The sequence below is a fragment of the Neodiprion lecontei genome, chromosome 6, assembly GCF_021901455.1.
Source record: "Neodiprion lecontei isolate iyNeoLeco1 chromosome 6, iyNeoLeco1.1, whole genome shotgun sequence".
Lineage (NCBI taxonomy): Eukaryota > Metazoa > Arthropoda > Insecta > Hymenoptera > Diprionidae > Neodiprion > Neodiprion lecontei.
Window position 1 is genome coordinate 19438090 of NC_060265.1, and position 12607 is coordinate 19450696.

A 12607-nucleotide genomic window follows, 5' to 3' on the forward strand; every position below is an offset into this window, starting at 1 on the left:
CACAGTTTTAAATTAGGTTGAAACATTTTCAAGTGACAGCAGAACCCTCAAAATACTTCTGAATTGTTCTGAGCCTTTTTCCCCCGTGTAAACGTTTTTGAGTTTCGAAATATTGAAAACCCTCTACAGTACGACCTTTTGTAAAATTGTTACAAATTTCTGACGAGCGTATCTCTTTTATACTGATAATTTCAAGATCAATTCTACAACGGAATTATTTCTTCTTGATTGTTAGAGTAGCCTGAAATATTTGTCGTTTAAAATCTTATAAAATCATTCTGAGCAACGTCGATTTCAATCGTCTTATCGGTTCAATTCCGTGATGGATTCATTATTTATTTCTTTTTGAAACACTGTAAAAGCTTCGCTCCTTTCTAAAAATTTCAAAACGCTTCAAGAGCCAAGAATAATAATTATTTCATCAAGAAACGAACCGTTAAACGAGGGGAAAGAATACAATTTTAATATAATAGAATATTCTGAGAATTTTAAAAGTGGACGAACTGTTTGTTTTATTCACCCATTCGTCAAGTAGCCAGCGGCTGCTTGTCTATATAATAATATTCTTCATGATCCAGAAGGTTCCAAGTCACATGTAAGATTTTGATACATGCGGCTACAACAATATATAAGAGTGGATCGTAAACGGATCATCAAACTCGTGGTATACGAGACTTTTAAAAGGTGGTTTAAATCATAAATTTAACACAAACGGCGAGAACTTCACGTTGCAGTATTACTGCAATGTGTCTTTAATATTCAAGCAGTACTTCTAGAGCTTGCATAAAACTACAGTATTCGTGCAACGTTTTCAACTCCAACCTCTGCAACATATAAATATTCTGACAAGGCTTATGCAATATTGCGTGCTGTGTGAGCGGAAATGCTTGTGTCCCGATGCTCTGAGATCGTGGAATTCTGGGCCCCTTTTCTTCCAGTAAGCACTGAGCTCTGATTTCTGTTCCAGGTAGAACGATTGCACAATGAAGACTACATAAGTCGCGCGACCATGAGGGCGTTTGTATTGATCCTCCTCTCCTTGCAACTCCTGGTCTACACGGCAGGTAAGACGTCATTTCTGGGCTCGTTCCTCGTCAAATAAAATCCGACATTCACCGAACTCAACGCAGGAATTCAGAAATATCTTAATTCGATCCCGGTGATATTTTCCCCCGATGATTGGAGATCGTTAAACGCAGCTAATTGGCGATTGGATGGCTCGCCGTGTGTTTAACCCTCCAACCAATCAACCGGACGAGAGAAGTTGGAGCAGCTAGGAAGGCTCTGAAAGAAGTTTTATCTTTCCGATTCGAAAGTTGATTAGTGCAACTCGTCGTGCCGAGAACAGACGCAATGTATTTGGAACGAACAAGCGGTGTCCCGTTTAATCTTTCCTATTTTCTGTACCCACTCATTCCGCTACACGGTCACCAATTTTCCACATCGAGTTTTTACCATTTTTTACCGTCGCACCGCCTCGCTGGAGATGAATCCTGCAAAGTCGTTCGGTATAAACCAGCCTGTGACTCGAGGATTGCAAAAAATTCTGACCCCGAGTCGTGGTCGAAACACCGCGTTATTTTAGCGGCGAAATTATACCCAACGCGTCAATATTATACGGGTAAAAAATCTGCTGCCTAAAGAATTTTTGAAAATATCTGGAAGTCAGCGGGCTCTTTTACCCTCCGAGTGGGTTCGGTCACCCCCTGAACCTTTCTGGAATTCTGATGGCAAGCGTTTCTCCCGCGGGAACCACTTATCTCACGACTTACTCTATTCCAAGTGGCTTGTTATTTGGCCTAACAAGTGGAAAAAGGTAGAAGAGGGGATAAAAAAAAAAATGAAACATGTTTCAAAACTCATTTCTGTATTCTGCACAGTTATACCGTATCTATTAAGAGACGTTTCCAGAGGTTGTTGACAGTTTTTTCAATTCGAACAAAACGCAGTCTACAAACGTCGAATTTTAATACGTGAATGGTACTTATCGGTATTGCGTCATTATACATGACAATTGAAGAAAGAGCCGAAGTCAAGGTTGATCTCTGACTGACAGTCAGTACCTTCTCAGTTTTAACTTATTTTTACACTTTCTGATCCAAACTTTGGAAATGATTATATGCAAATTTTTCGAAAGTTAAGTAATGCAACTGAGAGTTTTGAACAAGGTACACTCAATTGACGGCAATTCCCCGCGTGGCGTGTTTATATGTGTGAATACCGAGGCGCAGGAAAAAGGAAGAATCTCAAACTTGAGTGAATCCACTTGAGTGGCGTCGCTTGCTTCGACTTCCAAGTAGCAATTTTATTCCAACTTGTTCTACTTCCATTTTTACCCGCGGGACTGAATGTCGAATGGATTCAGCATCGTCACCTACTAGGCCAAATTTACAAAAGATTTCAGAATTCAGAGCAGAGCAGACAAAAGGAATCATGTAAAACAGGTTCTTCGTTCGGGTAAAATTGTAGGTTCACCTATGTTCCGAAGGGTTCTGCAGTAGATGCGTTCACTATGTACGGAATGCGAATGAAACGATCGGATTCTCCCGTTCTGGCCAGGCTTTCCGCCCCCACCATGGATCGGCAAGTAGCTCCACATGCACTGCGGGGCTGGCACATGCCATCGAGTATGTGCAACATACACCGTCCCTCTTCGACATAACCCAATTAGAGTGGGTATATCGAAGCTACCGCTGCAGTTACAAATAATGGCCACGGCGAAATTCAATCGCGCTTATGTAGAGTATAGGAAATGATTGACCACAGCGCTAGAGTTAATTACGCTCCATTATCGGAAAACACCCGGCATTGCGGCGAGACATCGGCACCGATCAGCGAACATTCTGACCTGACTTTGACGCGAAAGTTATAATTCTCAATTTCAACAGATTGCCAAAATACAGATAAGGTTATGACGTTTTGATTACTTGGCTCGAACTCGGTCTGTGTTTTCTATATCGTAAATTTGGTAAGACGGTTACCGAATCCGTATACCTGTATTTCGTACATCAAACCTTCTTAATGAACTCTGGCTGAATGATTCCTTTTTTACTGTACACACACTTCGGTGGAATCTTCGAGATGAAGTTAAAAGGACGAAATAAAAAATGCCAAAGCTCAGATTACTCCCAGGCTTCCGCATTCCAAACTGTGTCCGTGTGGCAAGCCTTAGAAAGAAGGGAAAATCAAGCGAACCTTCGCCACAATAGCAACTTGGTTTGAATGCGAATGAGGTCCTCGCGATCGAACTCTGCTCTAATTAAGAAAGTTCGAGCTCTCCCTCTCACGTTAGAAACTTCATAGAGATAGACCAGATCTTGGGCTTGGCTTGTGTGATTAAGCCCGCTGCTTTCAGCCATCTACACCCAGCCATGATCAGCACGGTTTTATGTGTGTGTACGTACTTTGTGCATTATGGGTTCTTGAAGAGTTTTCATGTTTCGACCGTAAAAGCTTATGAAATAGATATTGGCAAACAGTTTTGCCAGATTAAACCGTGTAGAAGGATCGTAAAAGTTACAACGATAGTATTTCTATATACATGACATGCAAGCTTCTTCACCTTTCGTCGAAAAATGATTTTTTCCCCTTTACTCTCTCCTTTTTCAGCTCGCAAGTACCGCTTGTTTCATTCAACCAATCGATTTACGGCGCGTGATAAACGCACGATTCTATCGATCCTCCGGCAATTGTCAATTCACGGTTTTGCGACTACACCTACGTACGTACTATACCTAGGTATTTACCTACAGCGTGAATTGCTAATGCTACTGAATGTTCGGTCGTCTGCTGTAGTTTAATGCGCATGCGCTACAATCCGAGAGCAATTGTTTGCCAGGGCGACCAACCGTCGCGACCATAACCTCAAAAATTTTGACATCGATCGTTGGCATTTGCGTTCAACATTTTTTATGTTACATACGTCGCGGCGAACTGTCGTCTAAGTTTACGAGGGTTGGTCGCCCTGGCAAACAATTGCTCTCGGATTGTAGCGCATGCGCATTAAACTACAGCAGACGACGGAACATTCAGTCGTTAGCAATTCACACTGTATATTCACGTTGCACAATATCCGGATATTCGAGCTTCCAATTTTCTCGGGAATGTGACAGTTATTTACATTTTAATATTGATCGCATTTCCACTCCGGGCAATCATTGCTCCGTGTATACATACCCACTTCAACCCAAGCTGCTCGATTCTCTGGGTAAATAATTACCGGTAGCAAAATTGCACGAGCCGATCATTAATTTCACACGCCGTTTTAATCGCTCGATATTTTGGTATAATTACGTAACGTCACTGCACAGTATAATTGCATTATACTTGTATCACTCAAAATTTAACGTCAGATCATTTTTGGGCAATAAAATTCGTTTCTTTGTCCATCGTTGTGAATTTTTTAAGACGCAAATATTTATTTACCGTTCAACCGGTGCAATCCAGAAAACAATATTCACTTGATAAACATGAATCTTATACCCGGCTGAAATATAAGGATCGTTTGATTTTACCTTCAGGCATTTTCTTTTATCCATTGATATTCATATGCTGTATCAAATAAATATTGACTCACAGCTATTGAAACGTACATCTGTATCGAACTTCTCAAAGAATTTTGCTTTTCGCTGTGCAGCTTTCATAGCTTTAGCGAATCGATAAAAGTTTAACTCACTCCGGACATACGGAACCATTGGATTAGATCAGACGTAATGAGATTTTTTGCAACGTTCGGAGAACACCTGTCGACCATTGAGAGTGAAATCGCCCATCGTCTCGGCGATCGTTTCGTTACGATTCTACTGGAATCGAGCATCGGAAACGTATGAAAACGGGAAATAGGAATAGAAATAGAAATAGAAATATAATACTTAATAACGGAACAGTACTTGCATTGAACGTAATATCGCGTATGCATCAGAATATACAGCAAGTCTGTCACGCGTGCGAGAGAAAAGACTTTTGGCATGGCTGAATGGTGAATAATTTATCTCTGTCAAGCGCAGGTATAAAGAAACTCTGCAGGCAGACGTATTATGCTTTCGGGAAGAAAAACGTAGTATGCCGCAGTGACAGGCACATCAAGGAAAACAGAAACCGATGTCGTATAACGGCGTTACTCAAACGGGCGACTGCGCTTGCAATCAGTATAAACCAGTCACACTATCGATTCGCCATTTTGAACGATTTAAGGACCAGGGTTCTTTTTGTCATATCTTTTGCTGCTACGAAAAATTCTTTATCATTCGGAAATATATAATCTTTTGATTACTCATTAGCCGTGCATTGCTTCGCTGTACCAAGTTGTAAAAACAACCATCCATGATAGACTGCAATTGACTTAAATTAACTAATGTTCTGTCACAACTTTTTTGTTAATATTCTCTAAACCTTTCCATACGCAAACGTTTTTTCTCAATGTCATTATCATCGGATACAAATTTTATTTTTCTTTTAACCATGTTAGTGTGCTTATCTTGATTGTCGATGATATTAATTTCTTCGTTCCTTTATACAAACTGTCACGCATTGACAGCCAAGTCTAGAAGAAAATAGCGACTAACCCGCCCGTTCAATCGGCGCGTGAGTCAAATTTCAAGAATGCTTCGAGATTTCGAGGTTTCGATTTTGATCGGACAGAAATCTTTCAAGATTGGATTCAACGCAAGCGAAAATAACTGAAAGCTTTGTAACAAGAATGATCAAAAGTCTCAAGCTCTTGTATCGCCATGCTAAACACTTGACACAATCTCATCTAGTTTTACTTTGATCTACGTAAACACTAATTTTAAAACCATAAGGTATATCAATTATTGAAAACCGTTGTTCAAAACTGCTCGAAAGCCATGAAGCGACTGTTAAAAGTCGAACTGTTGAATGTAGAACTTCTTGTAGGTTGCAGGTACACTTAGGGACAATGAATCTGACAATGAGACGGCTAATTTTTTACACCAGACAGTTATGTTGGCAACACAGAGAAACCTACAGCGCCATAGTCGGCCGAGCACGAAATAAACTCGATCTTAATAAACATAACGTAACCCACGACCGTCGAATCTAACCTTAGAATACCGTGAGGATAATGACTTGTTGGATTGACACGTCAATTCTAAGGTTAGATTCGTCGATCATAGGTTATGATATGTTTATTGAGATTGAGTTTGTTTCGCGCTTGGCCGACTATGGCGCTGTAAGTTTCGCTGTGTTGCCAACATAAATGCCCAGTGTAAAAAATTAGCCGTCTCAGATTCATTGTCACCAAGTCTACATTGGAGTGACCTAAAAAGGGCAGACACCCGATTAGAAGGCAAATACATACAGAAGCCTCGATAACGGAGTGAGTAATGCGGTGAAAGAGTCGAATCAAGCTGTAGGTAGGTTGAATAATTACGTTGTAGGAAAACATTTGCAGTGTGTCACAAACGAGTCTTACATACCTGTAGGTATATTCGAAAGGATCTTGAGGAAAGCTCTCCAAGATTCACCCTCGGTCTGGAGGTTTGGTTAAGCTCCTTGCCAGCTCCGTTACACCGAAAGAGGTACCCGAGGAGAGTTGTGGTTGTTGGGTTTTCCCTCTTCCCTCTTCCCTCTTCACTCCAGCAGCTGGCCACCCTTCCCACCGACTAAAACCGACCCTTTGATCTGTCTCGTCTTTCCTGCACCATCTCGGGATCCTAGTCGTCGGTTTTCCGTCTGGTGCGATACGCTCCGCAGCGCCAGCTCGCGTCACGGGTACCCGGACACAGGTTTCTGGAGAAAAGGCATGTTTGGCTTGACAAAGTTGCAAACTAAGTTTGTTCGTCATTACAAACTACGGTACCACTGCCTCTCGGGGACTCGGTAACAACGAGACTCTGCGCGGACTCGACTCCCTCTGCTGCTGCCTTTTCCCGCCGACACTCTCGTTTTGTTTTATAACCACCCCGAAACACCCCGTCACACCTCTAAACTCACCGACTGGCTTCCGCCCCGAGAGTGGTTTGGCTTCCGCACCGCCACAGTTCTCAGGCTCACTGAGCTTCTCCTAAATAATTAAACGACCACCCTGATTAAAATCAGAACTTTTACTCTGGCGGGAAGGGGGGGGGGGGGGGGGGGGGAGGAGAACTCGCACAACCAATCAGTCCCTGATGGATTTTTTCGAATTATTTTTTTTTTTCATTCTATCTTCCTTTTACCTTTCCTTCTCTAATGTTCTCTTTTCTACGTGTATTTTTCACCTCTCATGTTGTCAATATTTCATTCAACGTAAGCACGTGTAACGAACCTCGAATAAGCAAAATCCGGAAATTACTTAACTCATGCTTTTTCGAGATCGAAGGATAGACTCTCGTTAGGGACGTGAAACCGACGCTTTGCCAGCCCATTTTTACAGTTTCCATCACATTCAGTAAATATTCGCTGTACATTTTTACTTTCATATTCCTTTTTCATCCGGTAATTCACTGTCACATGCATGCTGAACGCAGCTAACAGTAAATCTGAATCACTCGGGTTAACTTTTACTTCTAGTTCACAAACTCAAATTAGTTTCCGAATACAATGAGAGGTTTCAGAGATTTTATTATTTCCAGACGGTTATTAGAAAGTGTTCGGTTGAATAACTTTTGTTCGTCAAGCTCCTGACTTTTCGCTTGTAAGGTATATTTTACTGCATTTCCACCTGCTCGGACGGGTACAAATTTCACAGCTTTAGGCCGCAGCTAAAAAGAGAACGTAATTTTAGACGTGGCACTCGTGTATGAGAAAGCTGATTTTTTACCACCGTAAAAATTGTATCTCCTATATACAATCTTTCAAAACTTGACAGGAGATTGGGAAATGCTTTGAGTTGCGTTTACCTGTGAAAAAAAAAATCCTGATATCCTTGAAAGTGTGTAGACTTGTATGACAGGGAAAAAAATAAATAAACCTTCAGAATAGAAGAAATCCCAAAACCCTCGTCACAAATGAAACCGAGCATGTATTTTTCTTTGCAAAAGAGACAATTGATTCACTTGTAAAAACAGGAAATGGGATAAAATTTGTTCTAGCAGGTTACGTTCGATCGTTTAGACTGGGGGACATTTCTCAGAAACCCTTGTGTAAAAGCAGAACAAATCTTGTGTCAGGCACCTCCCCACCCACCTACCTCTTCTGAAATGAAAGACGTGGGTGAAATTTTATTTCAAGGTGTTGGCACTTTGCGTGAAAAATCTACTACACTTCGTTTCACCAAAATTCAAGCCATTTTCAAGCTCCAACGAGCTCCAATCGACCGTTGCGTTGATGGCTTGGTGCAAAAAAGAACAATAACTCTCTCACTCTGAATTAGCTAGTCAAAGGCAACAAGATCGACTCGCAACTTGATCGCTGTTGTTCCAGAATAATGGAAAAAAGTGAATACGTGTAAATTATACGCCGAAAAAAAAACTCTAAATTGTGAAATTTGATATTTGATTATAGCATACATTGACCATAGGACTGCAAAATTTACACACCCTGAATCGCTGTCGACATCCAAATCTGCACTTGAGGAGTCTCCCTCAGGCTCTCGAATTTGTTATCGGCTAGGTTCTTATTTTAATTTTTTACATTCATTTTAAGAATCATTCAATGAGCCAAAGGCTTTGCCCTACTTTTTCCACGCGCCAAAGAGACGAGTGTAACAAGATTTTTTGGAATATGAAATCTATTTCCACCTAAATTATCAGGAACTCCCGAAAAGACGGGTTTCTTACTTTAAATTTTCAGTCTGTACTTGCGAAGGACCGAAGAATTGATTGATGTTACTTTTTTCGAAAGAAAATAGACGTTACGAAAAAATAGATTGTATCTTCGGAAGGATTCGAATTTTTTTAACACATAAAATACTCCAGGCCATATTCCTTTACGACCACAGGAGGTGTTAAAAACTCAAAACACAAAGGTTTGATGCAAAAATATGATAAAATTTATCACATTTCATTATTATTCGATATGACTTCCACTCGTCAGAAAAAAAAACAAAATTTATGCTATCGAATCAGTGTTTTGATTTAAATCAGCTTTTATGCTATCGAATCATTCTGTAACTAACAACTACCAACATCCTTGGAAGGATTCGGTAGACAAAAATACAAATTATGAAATAAAATCGAATATAGATATTTTTCTTATTCAAGTAGTTACATTAATTTGATAGAATAAACTGAGAGGCTTCGGCTATAGTTTCTGTTGTTTTTCTTTTAGAGTTGCATGTCAATTGCGAAAAAAAGTAGACATTTTAATCGGAGAGCAGAGACGAATCTCAGGGGGTTTGGAATTACTTCCTCGGGCCTAATTCACATTTCTTATTCATCAATGTAGAATGCAAGAAATACTTTCAATGACGCAACTGGGTTAGAAGTAACAACCTTTGGAGTTTCCATATAATCTCCGTTTATTTAATCAAAGTAACAAAGGCATAGTTACAGAATTATGAGACATTTAAAATTATAGAATTCAGGGCTCTTAGAAATTAAAAGATAGTATAAGTAAATCCTCGATTTCCATTCATATTGAATGTGACTTGATATTTATTATTTATCTGCCTGCAATTTATGAAATCTATATCATATTTCCTTCTGTCCTAATAATTCTCTACACTCACTAAAATTCAAATACAAACAAAGTCTTCTAGCAAAAAATAAATTGAAAAATTGTATCGATTATTTGATCATTGTTTAAATTTTAGATCATGAATACCGTCTGAAAAATATGTCAGCCAAATTCGAGTTTGGGAGATGAGGTGACCTTCCCTTATTTCCGTACTTACACTGGATCGTGCCAAAATTGCATCAAGATAAAAATTTCCTCTGTAAAAATATTTACCGGCATTCGGTAAATCGGCCCATATAAACATACGCATACTTTATAAGGTGCGACGTGGCTCTTGCAGGCATTAAACAGTCGCGAGGGTCGAGATTTATTTACGGTGAACCATCCCTTCCAGCTCGGCCGGCAACATACGGGTACAAGAGGCCCTCTTCCTCTTTCTCTCCTTTCCTAGAACCAAAGCACATACACCCATATCACATGCGTGTACATTGCAAATAGGCGGTGGGTATATACATAGATAGACCGCGTAGAGATAGACCCGGTGGTTCGAAACTTGGGTAGCGAAGCCTTGTACATTTAGCGGTCAGACGCTAGGTGTCCACACATAGGCGTATATACGTAGGAGTTACATGTGCCGAACGTACATAACGTATTTACCATGACGAAGTTGTAAACTAAGTTTACTCGTCATTAAGCCCTCCCGAGGTCCGGGAGATAGTCCGACACTTCGCACGGTGTCATTTCCTCGCGGTTTCAATAACCCGTTTTAGCACCTCTGTCCAATCATTTGTCATTCCGTGACACATTGCAGCTGATCGGCCAACCCGAGTCTCCCTGGAGGTTAGATGATGAGATTGAATCGAAAGTTGGACGTTGAGGCTCCGTTGAAGCAATTACGAACCACCGTTAAATATACGAACCTACGGTACTTCCATTCTGGTATCGTATAACGTCTGCTGTATCGGATCGCTAAGCGTGCTCAGGGATCTAGAGGCGGACAAAGGGGTGAAGGTGTTGAGATGAGAAAACAACGCGATCATATGTAAAAACTTCCGCTACCTCAATGGAACTCCCCTTTGTGTTTTTCAACCTACTTACACTACCTACCTCTTTATTCCGGTTTGTAGAAGCAGACAGTATTGAGCTCGAACTTCAATAGCTCTCGTTTGCATCGTTATTGGTTATTTTCAAGTACTTTCCTGCATGAATGACGCTCTCATACCAGCGCCTATTCGAGCCTGTTCCCAACGTCTTGTAAATTTCTCACAAGTACAATCCGAAACTTTTCTACGGATCTAACGACGACTTCTACAGCTGGGAGGTGACGATCGTGAACGAAACGACCGGGTCTTCTTGTTAAGATCCATTTTACGCCAATCTAAGCGGTGCTTCTTTGCCAGGAGTATAAATTGTTGAATTTTTATTTCTCCCCCGCTGTCCTCGACGCGGAATACCATAAAGCTGATTGAAAAATTCCGAAAAACTGCCGCCTACCGCCTTTGGTGAGTGCAAACGTGTCAAGACTCGGTGATTAATTCGTTTCCACCTCAGTCGGGCTCGTGATTCGAAAACACTCTTTGCAGCCTTCATAATAATCGAGCAACAGCACCGCAGAAGTTCAGCTGAAGGTAATGGACGGGACGATAAAGTGCCTGTGTGTAACCTTGCCTGCGTCGATGAGTGAACCTTGTACTCTTTGCGTGAGCCTTATATACCGTAAACGAGAAACTAATCCGTGGCAAAACTGATTTATACTTGTATTTGTCTCACTTTTTTCACTACTTTTATGACGGATAACCCACCATTCATGATTTATCGTTTACTACAAGTTTCTGAACTCACGCGTTCCTTTTGCTGCCATATATAACGACGAGAAGGCTCTTTTTACGGATATTTGAATCCAAGCTACTTCGAGTATCGGCAAGGTACAAAAAATAAAAAAAACTCAAGCAAGTTGTATCATGTGAAAGACAAACCAGGGCTATAATAATACAGTAAACAATACACAACGTTTCGACATTTTGGAATAAATGGTTCCTTAGGTTGGATTATTATTTCTTCGTTCCAGAAGCGTCGCTCTGATATAACCGGTATTTCCGTCTCTAATGGACGTCAGCTTCTGGAGTACCAATCTTTCACATGTAGGCTTCTCTCAAGAGGCAATTCAGTCTTGCGCGAATTTCATCTTTGCAGCCCTTTCACCTTCTTCGTCTTCTATTTTTATATACGTTCAGGATAATCCTTGACCTTTGCACCTTTCAGGGTGTTCGATTGATCGATTCGCCAAAAATTTGAGAACATCGTTCGACGCCATTTTTCCCATTCTGAAAGACCCCCATACGTTGGTATCGCTAATGTGATTCTACTATGTACTGCGATCTTCACCGAATCGTCGCAATCAGTTTGGCTTGTCGATTTAGTGACAAACTGACTCGCCGTCACATTATGAGGATTAGTCTTGCACTGTATGAAACAATGTACCAGAGTTGTAGTGAAAACAGTGTTAAATAATGAGAAGAATCGGCATACCGCAACAACAAGTCCATCCATAGTTACTGTGTCCGCATATGCGAATTTCCGGTACACCATTTTCTCCGTGAATTCAATTCTCAAGACCGAAGAAGCACCGACCAATTTCAACGAGTTCCTTAATACAAAATCGTCGAAGTAATTTCATTTTCACGCTTATCTTGTTCGAATGAGAAAGTCGTTTATTATACTTCTTCGGAACTAATAATTGTCTGAATTCCTAATCTGCTCGGTTCACCCTCCGGAAAGCGAAGGGTTGAACGATAATAACTGTTGATCATTGCGCCCGTGGGAGGGCGCTTGAAAGAGACGCCGGTCTCTTATTAGGTGAAAAACGTAGGATTTCGAAGGGTGGAAAGGACGAGAGGGGCGGGAGGGGGTGGTGGTGGTGGCAGGGGGTAGAATAGACATTGCGTGAAACGATTTATGCGCGCGGTTAGTGAATATAGGTGGTGAGCAACCGAAAGGGCTGAAAAGTTTCCTGTCTCAACAACCATGCGGCATACGGAACGGCCGCAGT

The 12607-nt window shown here is 40.9% G+C and overlaps 1 protein-coding gene across 1 annotated transcript in view; it reads left to right on the plus strand.

Annotated features, from left to right (window-relative positions):
- Positions 1-12607, plus strand: part of LOC107220635 (igLON family member 5) — an 89400-nt gene that overhangs the window by 30032 nt on the left and 46761 nt on the right. The window contains exon 2 of the mRNA XM_015659305.2: positions 968-1064. Coding sequence (XP_015514791.1) covers positions 1010-1064 — 55 coding nt within the window. The 5' untranslated portion in view covers positions 968-1009. The remainder of the gene's footprint in view (positions 1-967; positions 1065-12607) is intronic.